This window comes from Crinia signifera, chromosome 1, assembly GCF_055691185.1.
Source record: "Crinia signifera chromosome 1, ASM5569118v1, whole genome shotgun sequence".
NCBI classification, from domain to species: Eukaryota; Metazoa; Chordata; class Amphibia; order Anura; family Myobatrachidae; genus Crinia; species Crinia signifera.
In genome coordinates, this window is record NC_139217.1 from 322,585,076 (window position 1) to 322,599,852 (window position 14,777).

A 14,777-nucleotide genomic window follows, 5' to 3' on the forward strand; every position below is an offset into this window, starting at 1 on the left:
GCTCGTCTGTCTGGCCTGCCCCAGTTCTCGGCACTAGGCTTGGATATTTCTTCCGCGCCCTGGCCGTCTTTTCTAATCTGCAGGCACAGACAGTAGGAGAAGTCCTGGATCTGGCGCCAGGTGTGGAGGACAGTTGAGGTGTCTCAGGATAAGTGTACATGTTAGTTGGGAAATGGAGCTACTGTACTAAACAACAAAATGTTTTGCACTTCCTGAAACACCATTTATGTTCCTCTTACCATGTTAGACGCAGGCTCACACGAAGTAATGGGCATACAACAGGTGCAGGGATTGCTGATCTTTATCAGAATGCTTTTAAAGAGAGGGATAGTTTGCCATGTTCTGGGGCACATGACAGATTTAATGGGTAATCTATTTCTATAATCTATAAACTATTTGCCACATTTCTATGCACAGGAAAGTATTTTTCAGTCACCAGTAGTTTCCAAACCCAGTCCTCAAGACACCCTACCTGTTCAAGTTTTAAGGATATCTATGGCAGACCACAGATGGTAATATTAAATTAACTAAGGTACTAATTAAATCACCTGTGCCCAAGCATGGTTATCCTTAAAGCCTTGACTGTTAGGATGCCTTTTGGACAGAGTTTGGGAAACTCTTATTTAAGTGGTAAATTATGAATTTTGGTGGAACATTGGATAACTGAAGTACAATTCAAAAAGTACTATTGATTTCTCTGCTACATTTTTTTGAATTTATGAATTTTTCCTAATTATATATTAATAATATAACCACGTCATACTGCAGCCTGGCTGTCTGTACTGCACCCGCTCTCGGCTGCAGTCTCGGACATTTGTTCCGCGCCCTGGCTATCTTTTCTAATCTACAGACAGCAGGAGAAGTCCTGGAACTGGTGCCAGGTGTGGAGGACAGGTGAGGTGGCGTGGCCGTGGCTGTAAGGTTGAAGGTGGGGTCCAGGGATTGGAGGAGAAGAGGATTGATGGTTTTATTAGTGAAGTGAGAGATGGGTGATTCGGGTGAAGTTGGTTGTAATTAGATTTAACAGGAAATATGCACGCAAAAGTTGTGACTATTGCCAATAGCCCAACACAAGCTGAGGACACCCTCCATCCCTCTCTCTATCTCTCTCTCTTGCACCCCCCTCTGCCTCTCCATCACTTTGTCACTCTCTCCCTCCATTACTCCCCCTCTCTCCGGCTCCTTCTCTTTCTCTCCTAACCATTTACTCCCTCCATCACATGTATACTCTCTTCCGCCCCCTCTCTCTCATCCACTTTCTCCCTTCATCACACACACACTCTCTCTCTCCCCCTCTCTCGCGCTCCCTTTCCTACCCTCGCTCTCCTTCCATCACATATATACTGTTCTTCTCTCCCTCCCTACTACCCCACTCTCTATATTCCTCTACTGCACCCTCTTTCTCAGTCTCTCCCTCCTTCTCTCCCCCTCTCTTCCCATTTTTCCTTCTAGTTTTTTTTTTCTATTTTTTAGTTTATTTCTGTTTATTCAATTTTCTAGCATGGGTATTGTGACTTTTTCATTGGTGTCAAGTGTATGTAGTTTTTGGATTGTTTCTTTGTGCACTGCTGCCATTTAAGTACTATATTAGTGACATGGTTTCTGTGTCCATAGCATTGCAGACATAAAGATGGGAGGCGTGTGATATCATGACTCATGTCACACATTGGTGACATAACAAACCCTTGGTACACACTGGGTAGAGATGTATGGGATTGGTGGTCAAGGTTGTGGTGGTGTGTTTGTGTGCAGGGTCAAGGGGGGCCGCAGGGATGTCAGTGTACGGGGCCCCAAGATTTCTGTTGCCAGCCCTGCAGGGGGGGGGGGCAGATGTAACATGTATATAGAGTTAGATTTGTGTGAGTTATGTTGTTATTGTGCAGGGTAAATACCGTCTGCCTTATTTTTACACTGCAATTTAGATTTCAGTTTCAACACACCCCACCCAAATCTAACTCTATCTGCACATGTTACATCTGCCCCACCTGCAGTGCACATGGTTTTGCCCATTTTGAGAACAAATTTGTACTGCGATCAGATCTGAATAAGGGCCTAAGTGTGACTTTAATGAGTATCTAGCAATCTGGAAACTGTTTTGTTATCAAAGAGGACTTACTGGCTCTTTCCTTTCAAGGATTTAACAGGTTTATAAGGTAGATTTTTATCTTCTTCTTCTACCCAAACCTTGTAATTGACTGGTCCCACCTCCTCTATGATCTCATAAGGGCCCAACCATTGAGCATACATTTTACTTTCTGTAGTGGACACAAACACTCAACTTGTCTTCCGGTTTAAAGGACCAGTTGACTGTTGTGACGTCATAACTTTGTTTCTGACTTTGTTGAGCCCTTTCCTTGTGTTCATTCAGGAGTACCGCAATATGCTTTAGAGGGCCGTACAATTGCGACACAAAGTGAACAATGTTAGGATCTGACAAGATTATTGTTCCCACCCTTCTTTTAATAATAATGTGGTAGTTTGCTGCTTAGCAAGCCTTGTAACGCTGCCTGCTGGGCATGTGAATGTCCGCCCACCACCCAGTGAAAATACCCCAAATCAGCCAATGGTCACCAATGATTTCTACAGTGCTCACAAATCCGTCATTCTCTGCTGACTTAGACTTGCGGCGTCCTGCTCCGACAGCTGGGCAGGCAGCTGACGCCCGGAAGGCAGATGCACGTCCGCATTCAAATGGGGATGCCCAGCATTTTCATAGATGCACCCAGCGTTTTTATGGGTACTCACAGGAAACGCAGCCTGCCCGCCTCCATGTATTCCCCCATGCGAGCGGCACATACACTATGCAAGTCTTAAAAGGTGCACAAACAGACACCCTGTGCATGTGCATAAGCAAATATGCGCTGGGATTCAACATCAGTCCCCTGTGCGAACACGCGGGGCACGGAGCCAGCTAGAATCAGGCCCTAAGCACCATGCACCCTGTGCCCAGAAATAGTGGCTACCTTTAAAGTTTCTGTTATATTTGTCAAAATTATCACCCGTTGTGATAAAACATCAATTGTTGCTAACCACCAATAGTCAGTGCCCACCCCTATGCAGAGAACACAAATGCATGCAAGTTTGTAAAATATACTACTGTAACTGAATGTGTGGCACAAACAGGGTGCCTAGATATTGACTATATCAGTGTTTTGTAATATACATAAAGTATTGTTTTTTTTTTAAGTTGTGGTAGTGTGTAAGTATCTTTAACTTATATCTATGTGTGACATAAAAAAAGTATCATACCCTCCAACATATCTGACTCAAAAATCGGTACAGGGGGTGTGTCTATATATAGAGGGGCATGACCATGGGTAAAGGGGGAGTGGCCATGACCCTTTTACTTTCCACTTAGTATCCAACATTTTTTAGAATCACATTTTTAAATAGAGATGACTGCGCTGGCTGTCCCTACCTCTGCCCCATCGGCTGTGTGGGGTCTGGCTGGAAGATGAAGGGAAACTTCGGCCGCTGTTAGGGCAGGATGTATTAATATACATCATCGCCCTTCGCCATGCCCCCGCCACGATGCCAGCGCATATGTACTAACATATGCGGGTGGCATCGCGATGCGATGACAGAGGCCCCCCGCGATACCTGTACTGTGGTCTGCGGGGGGTCTCCGTCACCTCCCAGCCGCATGCTTCTCCCCTGCAGCCGGGACAGCTCAGTGTGGCTTCCGGGGTCCAGAAGGACCTGTAAGAAGGTAAGCCCAAGGGAGGGGGAGAGGGGGGGTCAGCGAGGCAGCGGGTTTGCGGTGGAGGCGGCAAAAAGAAGCCCATAGGCTTCCCTGCCCGGCGATATCAATGCGGCCGGGTAATAGTACATAGGAAAATGCGGTAAAACGGGGGTTTACCGCATTTTCGTTTTAATACATCTAGCCCTAAGTCCCCACTCCCCACTGCCGGGTTCTTCACGCTGCAGCACTTTAGGCCGCCCGCTTGTGACATCACGCTGCCCATTCTTTGATCCCGACGGCAGCTTGTGCTGTAGCGGCTGGGGTGGCATGGGGAGAGCAATCCACAGTCTGGCACTGCTGAATGGACGCACACAGCATGCAGGGACTCGGACTTTTCTTAAAAAAACTGTACAATCGGTACAGTTTATTTTAACCGGTACAGATCGTTAAAAACCGGTACTGTACCAGGTAATTCGGGACAGTTGGAGGGTATGAAGTATTACACATGCTTGATGATGAAGGGCAAATACCTGCCAATCATGAGAAATAAACAGGAAACACTGCACATGTTCAATTTCTCTGTGACCTACATTTTCCAATGTCAATAATAATTAGAGATGTGCACCGGACACTTTTTCGCGTTTTGGGTTTTGGGTTTTGGGTTTTGGGTTCTGATTACCTTCAGGTTTTGGGTTCTAATGGGTTTTGCCAAAACACCCCCTAAAGGTTTTGGGTTTTGGGTTCTGATTTTTTTGAAAAAAGCATAAAAATGGTTAACATTGCATAATTTAGGTGTTTTTTTGCTCCTATGCTATTATTAACCCCATCAGCTTTCTTCTCCACTCATTTACAGTCTATTCTGAAGACCTCACACCTCACAATATTGTTTTTAGGCCAAAATGTTGCACCGAGGTAGCTTGATGACTATGATAAGCAAGACAAATGGGCGGCACAAACACGTGGCCCATCTAGGAGTGGCACTGCAGTGGCAGATAGAAAAACTAGGCCCCAAAGAGCACATTATTCAAAAGAAAAAAAGAGGTGCAAGATGGAATTGTCCAAGGGCCCTCCCACCCAAACTAGGCCCCAAAGAGCACATCATTCAAAAGACAAAAAAGAGGTGCAAGATGGAATTGTCCTACGGCACTCCCACCCAAACTAGGCCCCAAAGAGCACATTATTCAAAAGACAAAAAAGAGGTGCAAGATGGAAGTGTCCAAGGGCACTCCCACCCAAACTAGGCCCCAAAGAGCACATTATTCAAAAGACAAAAAAGATGTGCAAGATGGAAGTGTCCAAGGGCACTCCCACCCAAACTAGGCCCCAAAGAGCACATTATTCAAAAGACAAAAAAGAGGTGCAAGATGGAATTGTCCTACGGCACTCCCACCCAAACTAGGCCCCAAAGAGCACATTATTCAAAAGATAAAAAAGAGGTGCAAGATGGAAGTGTCCAAGGGCACTCCCACCCAAACTAGGCCCCAAAGAGCACATTATTCAAAAGACAAAAAAGAGGTGCAAGATGGAATTGTCCTACGGCACTCCCACCCAAACTAGGCCCCAAAGAGCACATTATTCAAAAGACAAAAAAGAGGTGCAAGATGGAATTGTCCTACGGCACTCCCACCCAAACTAGGCCCCAAAGAGCACATTATTCAAAAGACAAAAAAGAGGTGCAAGATGGAAGTGTCCAAGGGCACTCCCACCCAAACTAGGCCCCAAAGAGCACATTATTCAAAAGACAAAAAAGAGGTGCAAGATGGAATTGTCCTACGGCACTCCCACCCAAACTAGGCCCCAAAGAGCACATTATTCAAAAGACAAAAAAGAGGTGCAAGATGGAATTGTCCTTGGGCCCTCCCACCCACCCTTATGTTGTATAAACAGGACACGCACACTTTAACAAACCAATCATTTCAGCCACAGGGTCTGCCACACGACTGTGGCTGAAATGATTGGTTCGTTTGGGCCCCCACATCACAAGCTGCCATTTAATATGTCCCTGCACAAACTGGCTCTACAGAGGCAAAAGGTCGTCCTCATCCTCATCCAGCGATTCCTCACCACCATCAGTATCTTGTTCTTCCTCACCCTCACAGAGTATTAATTCGTCCCCGCTGGAATCCACCACCACAGGTTCCTGTGTACTTTGTGGACGCTGGTCTTTCTCGTAGAATTGATAATTCATTTTTATGAACATCATCTTCTCCACATTTTTTGGAAGCAACCTCCTACGCTTATTGCTGACAAGGTTCCCAGCTGCACTAAAAACTCTTTCGGAGTACACACTGGAGGAAGGGCAACTGAGGTAATATAGAGCCAGTTTGTACAGGGGCTTCCAAATTTCCTTTTTTTTCTGCCAGTACTGGTAAGGACTCTCTGACATGCCTACTTGGGTGCTGTCACCCATATAATCCTCCACCATTCTGTCAATGGTGATAGCATCATAGGCAGTGGAAGTAGACATGTCAGAAATTGTTGGAAGGTCCTTCAGCCCAGACCAAATGTCCAAACTTGGTCCTTTATCACCACCAGCGGGGGGTTTAGGAAATCGCAGTTGTTTCCTTGCAGAACCAGTTGCTGGAGAAAATGAAGGAGAAGGTGCTGCTGAGTCACTTTCCACTTCAGAAGATGACAGTTTTCTAACCAGCAGTTCTTTGCACTTCTGCAGGCTTGTGTCCGCCGGAAAGAGTGACACCACGTAGGCTTTAAACCGAGGATCGAGCACGGTGGCCAAAATGTACTCCTCTGATTTCAAAATTTGTACCACCCTCGAATCCTGGCAAAGCGTATGAAGGACTTCATCCACAAGTCCCACATGCTTAGAGGACTCGCTCCGTCTCAGCTCCTCCTTCACTTTCTCCAACTGTTTCTGCAAAAGCCTGATGAGGGGAATGACCTGACTCAAGCTGGCAGTGTCTGAACTGACTTCACGTGTGGCAAGTTCGAAGGGTTGGAGAATCTTGCACAACACTGAAATCATTCTCCACTGTGCTTGAGTCAGGTGCATACCCCCTCCTTTGCCTATGTCATAGGTGGATGTATAGGCTTGAATGGCCCTTTGCTGCTCCTCCATCCTCTGAAGCATATAGAGGGTTGAGTTCCACCGCGTTACGACCTCTTGCTTCAGCTGATGGAGGGGCAGGTTCAACAGTGTTTGCTGCCGCTCCAGTCTTTGGCATGCAGCCGCCGAATGACGAAAGTGGCCACAAATTTTTCGGGCCACCGAAAGAGTCCCCTGCACAGCTCTGTTGTCTCTTAGAAAACTCTGGACCACCAAATTTATCGTGTGAGCAAAACAGGGCACATGCTGGAATTTGCCCTGCTTTAATGCCCGCACGATATTGCAGGCATTGTCTGACACCACAAATCCCCAGGAGAGTCTAAGAGGGGTAAGCCATTGCCCAATGATTACCCTCAGTTTCTGTAAGAGGTTATCGGCGGTGTGCCTCTTACGGAAAGCGGTTACACACAACGTAGCCTGCCTAGGAAGGAGCTGGCATTTCCCAGGTCCTACTACTGGTGCTGCTGCTGTTGTTGCTGCTGGACAAGGTGATTCATCTACCCAGTGGGCTGTCACGGTCATGTAATCCCTAGTCTGCCCTTTTCCACTTGTCCACATGTCCGTTGTTAAGTGGACAGTGGGTATGACCGCATTTTTCAGGGCACTGAGAACACTTTTATGCACTTTACTGTACAGCTTCGGTATCGCCTGTCTAGCGAAGTGGAATCTTGACGGTATTTTGTAACGGGGACACACTAAGTCCATCAATCGTCTAAATCCTACTCCAGCAGTTATGGACACCGGAAGCACATCTAATACAATCAGATCTGCTAAGGCCTCAGTTACCCGCTTTGCCATTGGATGACTGCTGTCATACTTCATCTTCATGGCAAAGGACTGTTGGACAGTCAATTGCTTAGTGAAATAAGTGTTCCGACTTCCCCTCCGGGATGATGAATGACTCCCAGCAGCAACAGCAGCAGCGGCAGCAGTAGGAGGCGTAGCAATGCAGGATCCTCCAGAAGAATCCCGGATAGGAGAGGAGTCAGTCAGGCAAGTAACATGGCCTATAGGACTACTCCCAATCCTCATTGAGGAAGAAATTGACGAGGAGGGACTTTGCGGTGTAGTTGGGCACGTGGACACAACAGGACAAAGGGATTTAGTTGTCCCTGGACTGTGTACATTCTTAGCCACAGTTTCTGAACTAAACAGCAACTTATGAACGCTCTTCAAGTGACGTAGAAGGGAGGATGTCCCTAGGTGGGAAACGTCCTTACCCCTGCTTATTTGAGCTTTGCATAAGCTACATATGGCAAAACAATTGTTGGACGGTTTGGGATAAAAATAATTCCAGACCGAAGAGGTGGATTTATTGGTCTTCTGTCCAGGCATGGTGATGCCCTTTGGGATCTCACGGACAACAACTGTCTTGCCCGGTGCCTCATTTAAGCAAACCGCATCAGCATCGTCCTCCTCGTCAATTTCTCCCTCAGCACCAGCTTCATCAATATCCTCCTCCTGGTGTACAACACTGACACCTTCATTATCGACATCTGCAACTGCACTGTCTGTGATCCTTCCAGCACATGCAGAGGGTGTGCTGCGAATGCTGAAAGGAGCATCCTCTTCCCGTACAGTGATGGGAAGGTCAGGCATCGCAACCACCAACACCCTTGGACTCTCCACTGGGATTTGTGATACCATGTCTTCTTTGGAAGGCAGAGTTGTTTGCTGGATTTTTGTTGGTGACACCTTAAATCTCTTAAATTTTAAAGTGGGAGAAGGAGGAGGAGGAGGAGGAGGAGGAGGACTTTGATCATCTTGTGAAGCTGAGCCACTAGTCATGAACATAGGCCATGGCCGTAGCCGTTCCTTGCCACTCCGCGTTGTAAATGGCACACTGGCAACTTTAAGTTTCTCCTCCAATGATTTGCTTTTTCTTTTTAAGGGCCTTTTACTCAACTTTGGCTTTTTGGATTTTACATGCCCTCTACTTTGACACTGGGCATCGGCCTTGGCAGACGACGTCGATGGCATTTCATCGCCTATGTCATGATGACTAGTGGCATCAGCTTCAGAAGCACGACGAAGTGGCTCCTCATCTTTTCCTTTTTTTTTATCCTCCATATTTTGGATATCTAACGGTAGGCAGCGGTGTCAGCAAACTGGATACCGAGATATCAGCTGGTTGTTGTCACTATCCAGTGACAACAGCAGCAAGATACAAAAGTGGATATATATCAGTAACACAACAAGTGGCGTCAGCAAACCAGAGTTATGTACTGCGATATCTAACGGTAGGCAGCGGTGGCAGCAAACTGGATACCGAGATATCAGCTGGTTGTTGTCACTAGCCAGTGACAACAGCAGCAAGATACAATATTTATTTTGTGGATAGTTACACTGGTAGGTAACACAACAAGTGGCGTCAGCAAACCGGAGTTATTTACTGCGATATATGTAACGGCAGCGGTGGCAGCAAACTGGATACCCAGATATCAGCTGGTTGTTGTCACTAGCCAGTGACAACAGCAGCAAGATACAATATTTATTTTGTGGATACACTGGTAGGTAACACAACAAGTGGCGTCAGCAAACCGGAGTTATTTACTGCGATATATGTAACGGCAGCAGTGGCAGCAAACTGGATACCCAGATATCAGCTGGTTGTTGTCACTAGCCAGTGACAACAGCAGCAAGATACAAAAGTGGATACACTGGTAGGTAACACAACAAGTGGCGTCAGCAAACCGGAGTTATTTACTGCGATATATGTAACGGCAGCAGTGGCAGCAAACTGGATACCCAGATATCAGCTGGTTGTTGTCACTAGCCAGTGACAACAGCAGCAAGATACAATATTTATTTTGTGGATAGTTACACTGGTAGGTAACACAACAAGTGGCGTCAGCAAACCGGAGTTATTTACTGCGATATATGTAACGGCAGCGGTGGCAGCAAACTGGATACCCAGATATCAGCTGGTTGTTGTCACTAGCCAGTGACAACAGCAGCAAGATACAATATTTATTTTGTGGATACACTGGTAGGTAACACAACAAGTGGCGTCAGCAAACCGGAGTTATTTACTGCGATATATGTAACGGCAGCAGTGGCAGCAAACTGGATACCCAGATATCAGCTGGTTGTTGTCACTAGCCAGTGACAACAGCAGCAAGATACAATATTTATTTTGTGGATAGTTACACTGGTAGGTAACACAACAGGTGGCGTCAGCAAACCGGAGTTATTTACTGCGATATATGTAACGGCAGCGGTGGCAGCAAACTGGATACCCAGATATCAGCTGGTTGTTGTCACTAGCCAGTGACAACAGCAGCAAGATACAATATTTATTTTGTGGATAGTTACACTGGTAGGTAACACAACAGGTGGCGTCAGCAAACCGGAGTTATTTACTGCGATATATGTAACGGCAGCGGTGGCAGCAAACTGGATACCCAGATATCAGCTGGTTGTCACTAGCCAGTGACAACAGCAGCAAGATACAATATTTATTTTGTGGATAGTTACACTGGTAGGTAACACAACAAGTGGCGTCAGCAAACCGGAGTTATTTACTGCGATATATGTAACGGCAGCAGTGGCAGCAAACTGGATACCCAGATATCAGCTGGTTGTTGTCACTAGCCAGTGACAACAGCAGCAAGATACAATATTTATTTTGTGGATAGTTACACTGGTAGGTAACACAACAAGTGGCGTCAGCAAACCGGAGTTATTTACTGCGATATATGTAACGGCAGCGGTGGCAGCAAACTGGATACCCAGATATCAGCTGGTTGTCACTAGCCAGTGACAACAGCAGCAAGATACAATATTTATTTTGTGGATAGTTACACTGGTAGGTAACACAACAAGTGGCGTCAGCAAACCGGAGTTATTTACTGCGATATATGTAACGGCAGCGGTTGCAGCAAACTGGATACCCAGATATCAGCTGGTTGTCACTAGCCAGTGACAACAGCAGCAAGATACAATATTTATTTTGTGGATAGTTACACTGGTAGGTAACACAACAAGTGGCGTCAGCAAACCGGAGTTATTTACTGCGATATATGTAACGGCAGCGGTGGCAGCAAACTGGATACCCAGATATCAGCTGGTTGTCACTAGCCAGTGACAACAGCAGCAAGATACAATATTTATTTTGTGGATACACTGGTAGGTAACACAACAAGTGGCGTCAGCAAACCGGAGTTATTTACTGCGATATATGTAACGGCAGCGGTGGCAGCAAACTGGATACCCAGATATCAGCTGGTTGTTGTCACTAGCCAGTGACAACAGCAGCAAGATACAAAAGTGGATACACTGGTAGGTAACACAACAAGTGGCGTCAGCAAACCACAGTTAAAAATTTAATTACTGAGTCTGCGATATCTAACAGCAGCCAGTGGTGTCAGCAACAACAACAACTTAATTATTTTTTTTTATATTTTTATATATTTTTAATTTTTTTTTTATTTTTTTTTTATATACTCTGAGAGGTAGGTACAAGGTAGTGGCACTGGCAACAACAGAGGTGACTGCCTGGTAGGTGTTTACAACCATATAACAGGTAGCCAGGCAGCACAAAAACCCTCTCTGGCAGCACAATAAAAATTATTAAACCCCCCTCTGTCTGTAGTATTCTGTAGCAGGCTAGCAGCAGCAGTGACACAATTAGAGATGAGCAGGCTATAGCAATATAGAAAGAAAACCCCCTCTGCGGCAGTACAATAAACCCCCCTCTGTCTGTAGTATTCTGTAGCAGCAGCAGTGACACAAATTACAGATGAGCAGGCTACAGCAATATAGAAAAAAAAATCACTCTCCAGCAGCACAATAAAAATGATTAAACCCCCTCTGTACTTGCAGCTCTTTAGCAGCAAGCAGCACAGTGACACACACAACGCTCCAGCAAACCCCCCTCACGGAGCAATAAATAAAACCCCCCTCTCTGGCAGCACTGCTGCCTGCTCTGCGTCGCCCCACAGAATGAAGATGGCGGCGGCGGGTCCCGGCTTTTATGTAATCCGGATCTCGCGAGAATCCGACGTCACCAATGTGACGTCGGGCCTCGATTTCGGCTCCGGGCCTGCGCGGGAGTCCGCGGACGTCCTGGATCCGGATTCGGATTCAGGACGTCCGTGCGGATCCGGATCTCGGAGATCCGGACCCGCTCATCACTAATAATAATCACATGAAAGAAAACATTCCATAGTCCACATTCAGTGACAAACACAGGATTTCTAGAGGGGGGTTTCCAAATGCAGTCCATAATCTCCCACTATGTAGAACATTGGAGCAAGGGCAGGAGTCACTGGGGGAGTGGTAGAAAAACCTAGTGTGTAAACATTGGTCTTTTTATACACTGAATATGGTATGGAATACAGTCATAATGTGTATCATAGATTGTCCATAGTATAGGCTGTATCAATTTACATAATATATATAAGTGGTCAGGAATAAATACATAAACATAATAGAACCAGTACTGCACTTTCTAACCTCACAATCTCCCACCTTGTGGTAAGGCTCCTGTTTCTTCTTCCTGGCAGTTGCTCTTTGGTTCAGTGCACTGAATGAGGACTCAAATCCCCCCCCCCCCCCCCACCCATATGAAAAAAGTACAGTAATAAAAACAAAATACACACACACACAAATATAATATAAATTACACACTGTATAAAAATTGCAACTTCCTCTATAGTGGACAATTGCAGTAATGAAATAAGCGCTTGAATAGGGCAATAAATAGCAGACTCAATTGAGGTCACGGATGGCAGGTGGATATAGGGTTAATTCTTTGGTAATAGATTGATAAAGGGTTAATTCTTGGAGCAGTAGAGAGTCAATAGTAGGTTAGACAAGCCAGAGTATTTGTAGTGGAGTGATTTGTTAAGCGGGTTATGCACGTACAAGCAGAATCAGTCAGTCGGAGGACCAAAGTAATTATTATAAGTGTATCCTGTTAGCGCATGAAACGCAAAGTAGCAGTCTTTCGGTACACAAGGGATCCTTAAGTAAATGCTCACCCTCCTTAGTAGTGGAATCTGGAGGGACCGGGGAGCCCGATGGCACAACGGCTCAACCCGGTGCACGTGCTGTCGTCCATAAATAGACACTCCAATAGAATGCGGCAGATGAATAAGCCGATAGATGAAGCCTCTGGTGCTGGTCTCTACAGATATTGTAGCGGGCTCCAGCGAGTTTGCAGGGAAGAATAAGGTGAACCTGCTCCGTGTAGTAGAGTCGTGACCTCATAGAAGCGTTGACGTGGGGGCGGAAGTGACGTCGGCGTGTTTCGTTTCCTAGGAAACCAACCGGAAACTTTGTTTTTATTAATGTACTTTTTTCATATGAAATATAAAGTCTAATATATACAGTGTGTCCAGGTGTCCTTTTATTCAGTGTGGTTCACCAAGCAATACTCTAAGGTCAGCAGTGCACAGTGTTAACAATTTCTTTCTGTACCATTATTGTGAGCTCTTAGCAGACTCACTAACACTTGCAGCAGCTGTCCAATTAGAGCCTTACTATACATTTTTTATTCTTGAATCTTGCTTCAATATACTATTTAAAGCACAGGGGAGGAGCCTCAAAACCCTCCAGTGCCCACAATTCTTCTCTCTGTCCCATACACTGCATTATGTTGGTGCCGCTCAAGTAATCCTATTATACTATTGCTATTGTTGTTACAATTTGAGCAACTTGCCAATTGGAGGGGGGTTTCCAGGAAACTGGAAAAACCCCTGCGTTTGCCTATGATATTCATTTTGAATGATTAGACACTCTTAACCCTAAAGGTGCCCATACACGTTACAATTATTGTATACAATATTGTATACAATATCGCATCTCATCGCATCTCGGTTTTGCAATGAGATCAGATGAAATGAGATCTAGTACAAAAAGTTTGTGCAGCACATAGACTTTTTGTACTAGATCTCATCTCATCTGATCTCATCGCAAAACCGATATGCGATGAGAGGCGATATTTTATACAATATTGTATACAATAAGTGTAACGTGTATGGGCACCTTAAGTATTATATTGAACAAATATACAGTAATCTGTAATGAACTGACATATGTTATGCAGATGTTTTTCATGTACATGTTTTAAAATATATGTATATCATTCTGCACATGACATCACAAAATATGGACTATCAGCGATGTCAATACACATAGTTATCAGTCAAGTCTATGACTTGTTTAGATGATTGTTTTTATGTTCTGACATTCAGGACGGATAAAGATAAAATATGTTTCTGTATTATTTTCTCATGTGAAGGGTGAAGCATTTGAACAAGCTATAATTAGCCAAAAACCTCAGCTTGAGAAGCTGATTGCTAAAACAGCTCATGAAAAAATGCCTTGGTTCCATGGGACTATTTCACGAGATGAATCTGAGAAACAGCTACTGAAAGGACAAAAGGCAAACGGAACATTTTTGTGAGTAGACTTAATATGATCTCTTTTCTTGCAGCTTCTAAAATTCCCTGGTTCATGGTCCAAACATTCACTCGCAGCCTTCATCTCCTTCTAGGGGTGTTTTAAGTGGGGAGCAGGCCTGTGTGCAGCCTTCTCTGGAGGTCATTCTGGTTGACATGCAAAGTAGCCAAATTCACAGCAGCACGAACGGCCAACAACCTCTGCACGCCGATTTTGCTTCACGCTTGCGAATGGATGTTCCCAATCGGTCACCATCGCTCCATTGCGTGAACATGCAGGGGAGCATGGTGATTAGAATCATTCCCTCTGTCCGCACCACCTCTGCATGTAGTGCTGTAGAGTCTGAGCACTAGAGGGCTCCAACGCTAATGTGCATATGCAGATCTACTGAAAAATAGGTCGCCTGCCATTTTCTTAGTGATTTCTCTGCTCTGCATACATCTGCACCTAAGGGGTATCTTCATTATACATTCATTTGTAATAAAGTAGAAATTGTTATTTGTTATAAGGGTAAAGAAGGATATTTCCTGCTTACCTTTCAGTCCCAACCTCACCTATTGTCCCCATACACTAGTAAATTTATCAAGCCCTAATAATACTACATACTGTATTCAGAGCTTGGCA

The 14,777-nt window shown here is 45.2% G+C and overlaps 1 protein-coding gene across 4 annotated transcripts in view; it reads left to right on the plus strand.

Moving 5' to 3' along the window:
• Positions 1–14,777, plus strand: part of SYK (spleen associated tyrosine kinase) — a 121,165-nt gene that overhangs the window by 67,568 nt on the left and 38,820 nt on the right. For all 4 annotated transcript variants that reach the window (XM_083187654.1, XM_083187681.1, XM_083187672.1 and 1 more), the window contains one exon: positions 13,993–14,153. In XM_083187654.1, coding sequence (XP_083043780.1) covers positions 13,993–14,153 — 161 coding nt within the window. The remainder of the gene's footprint in view (positions 1–13,992; positions 14,154–14,777) is intronic.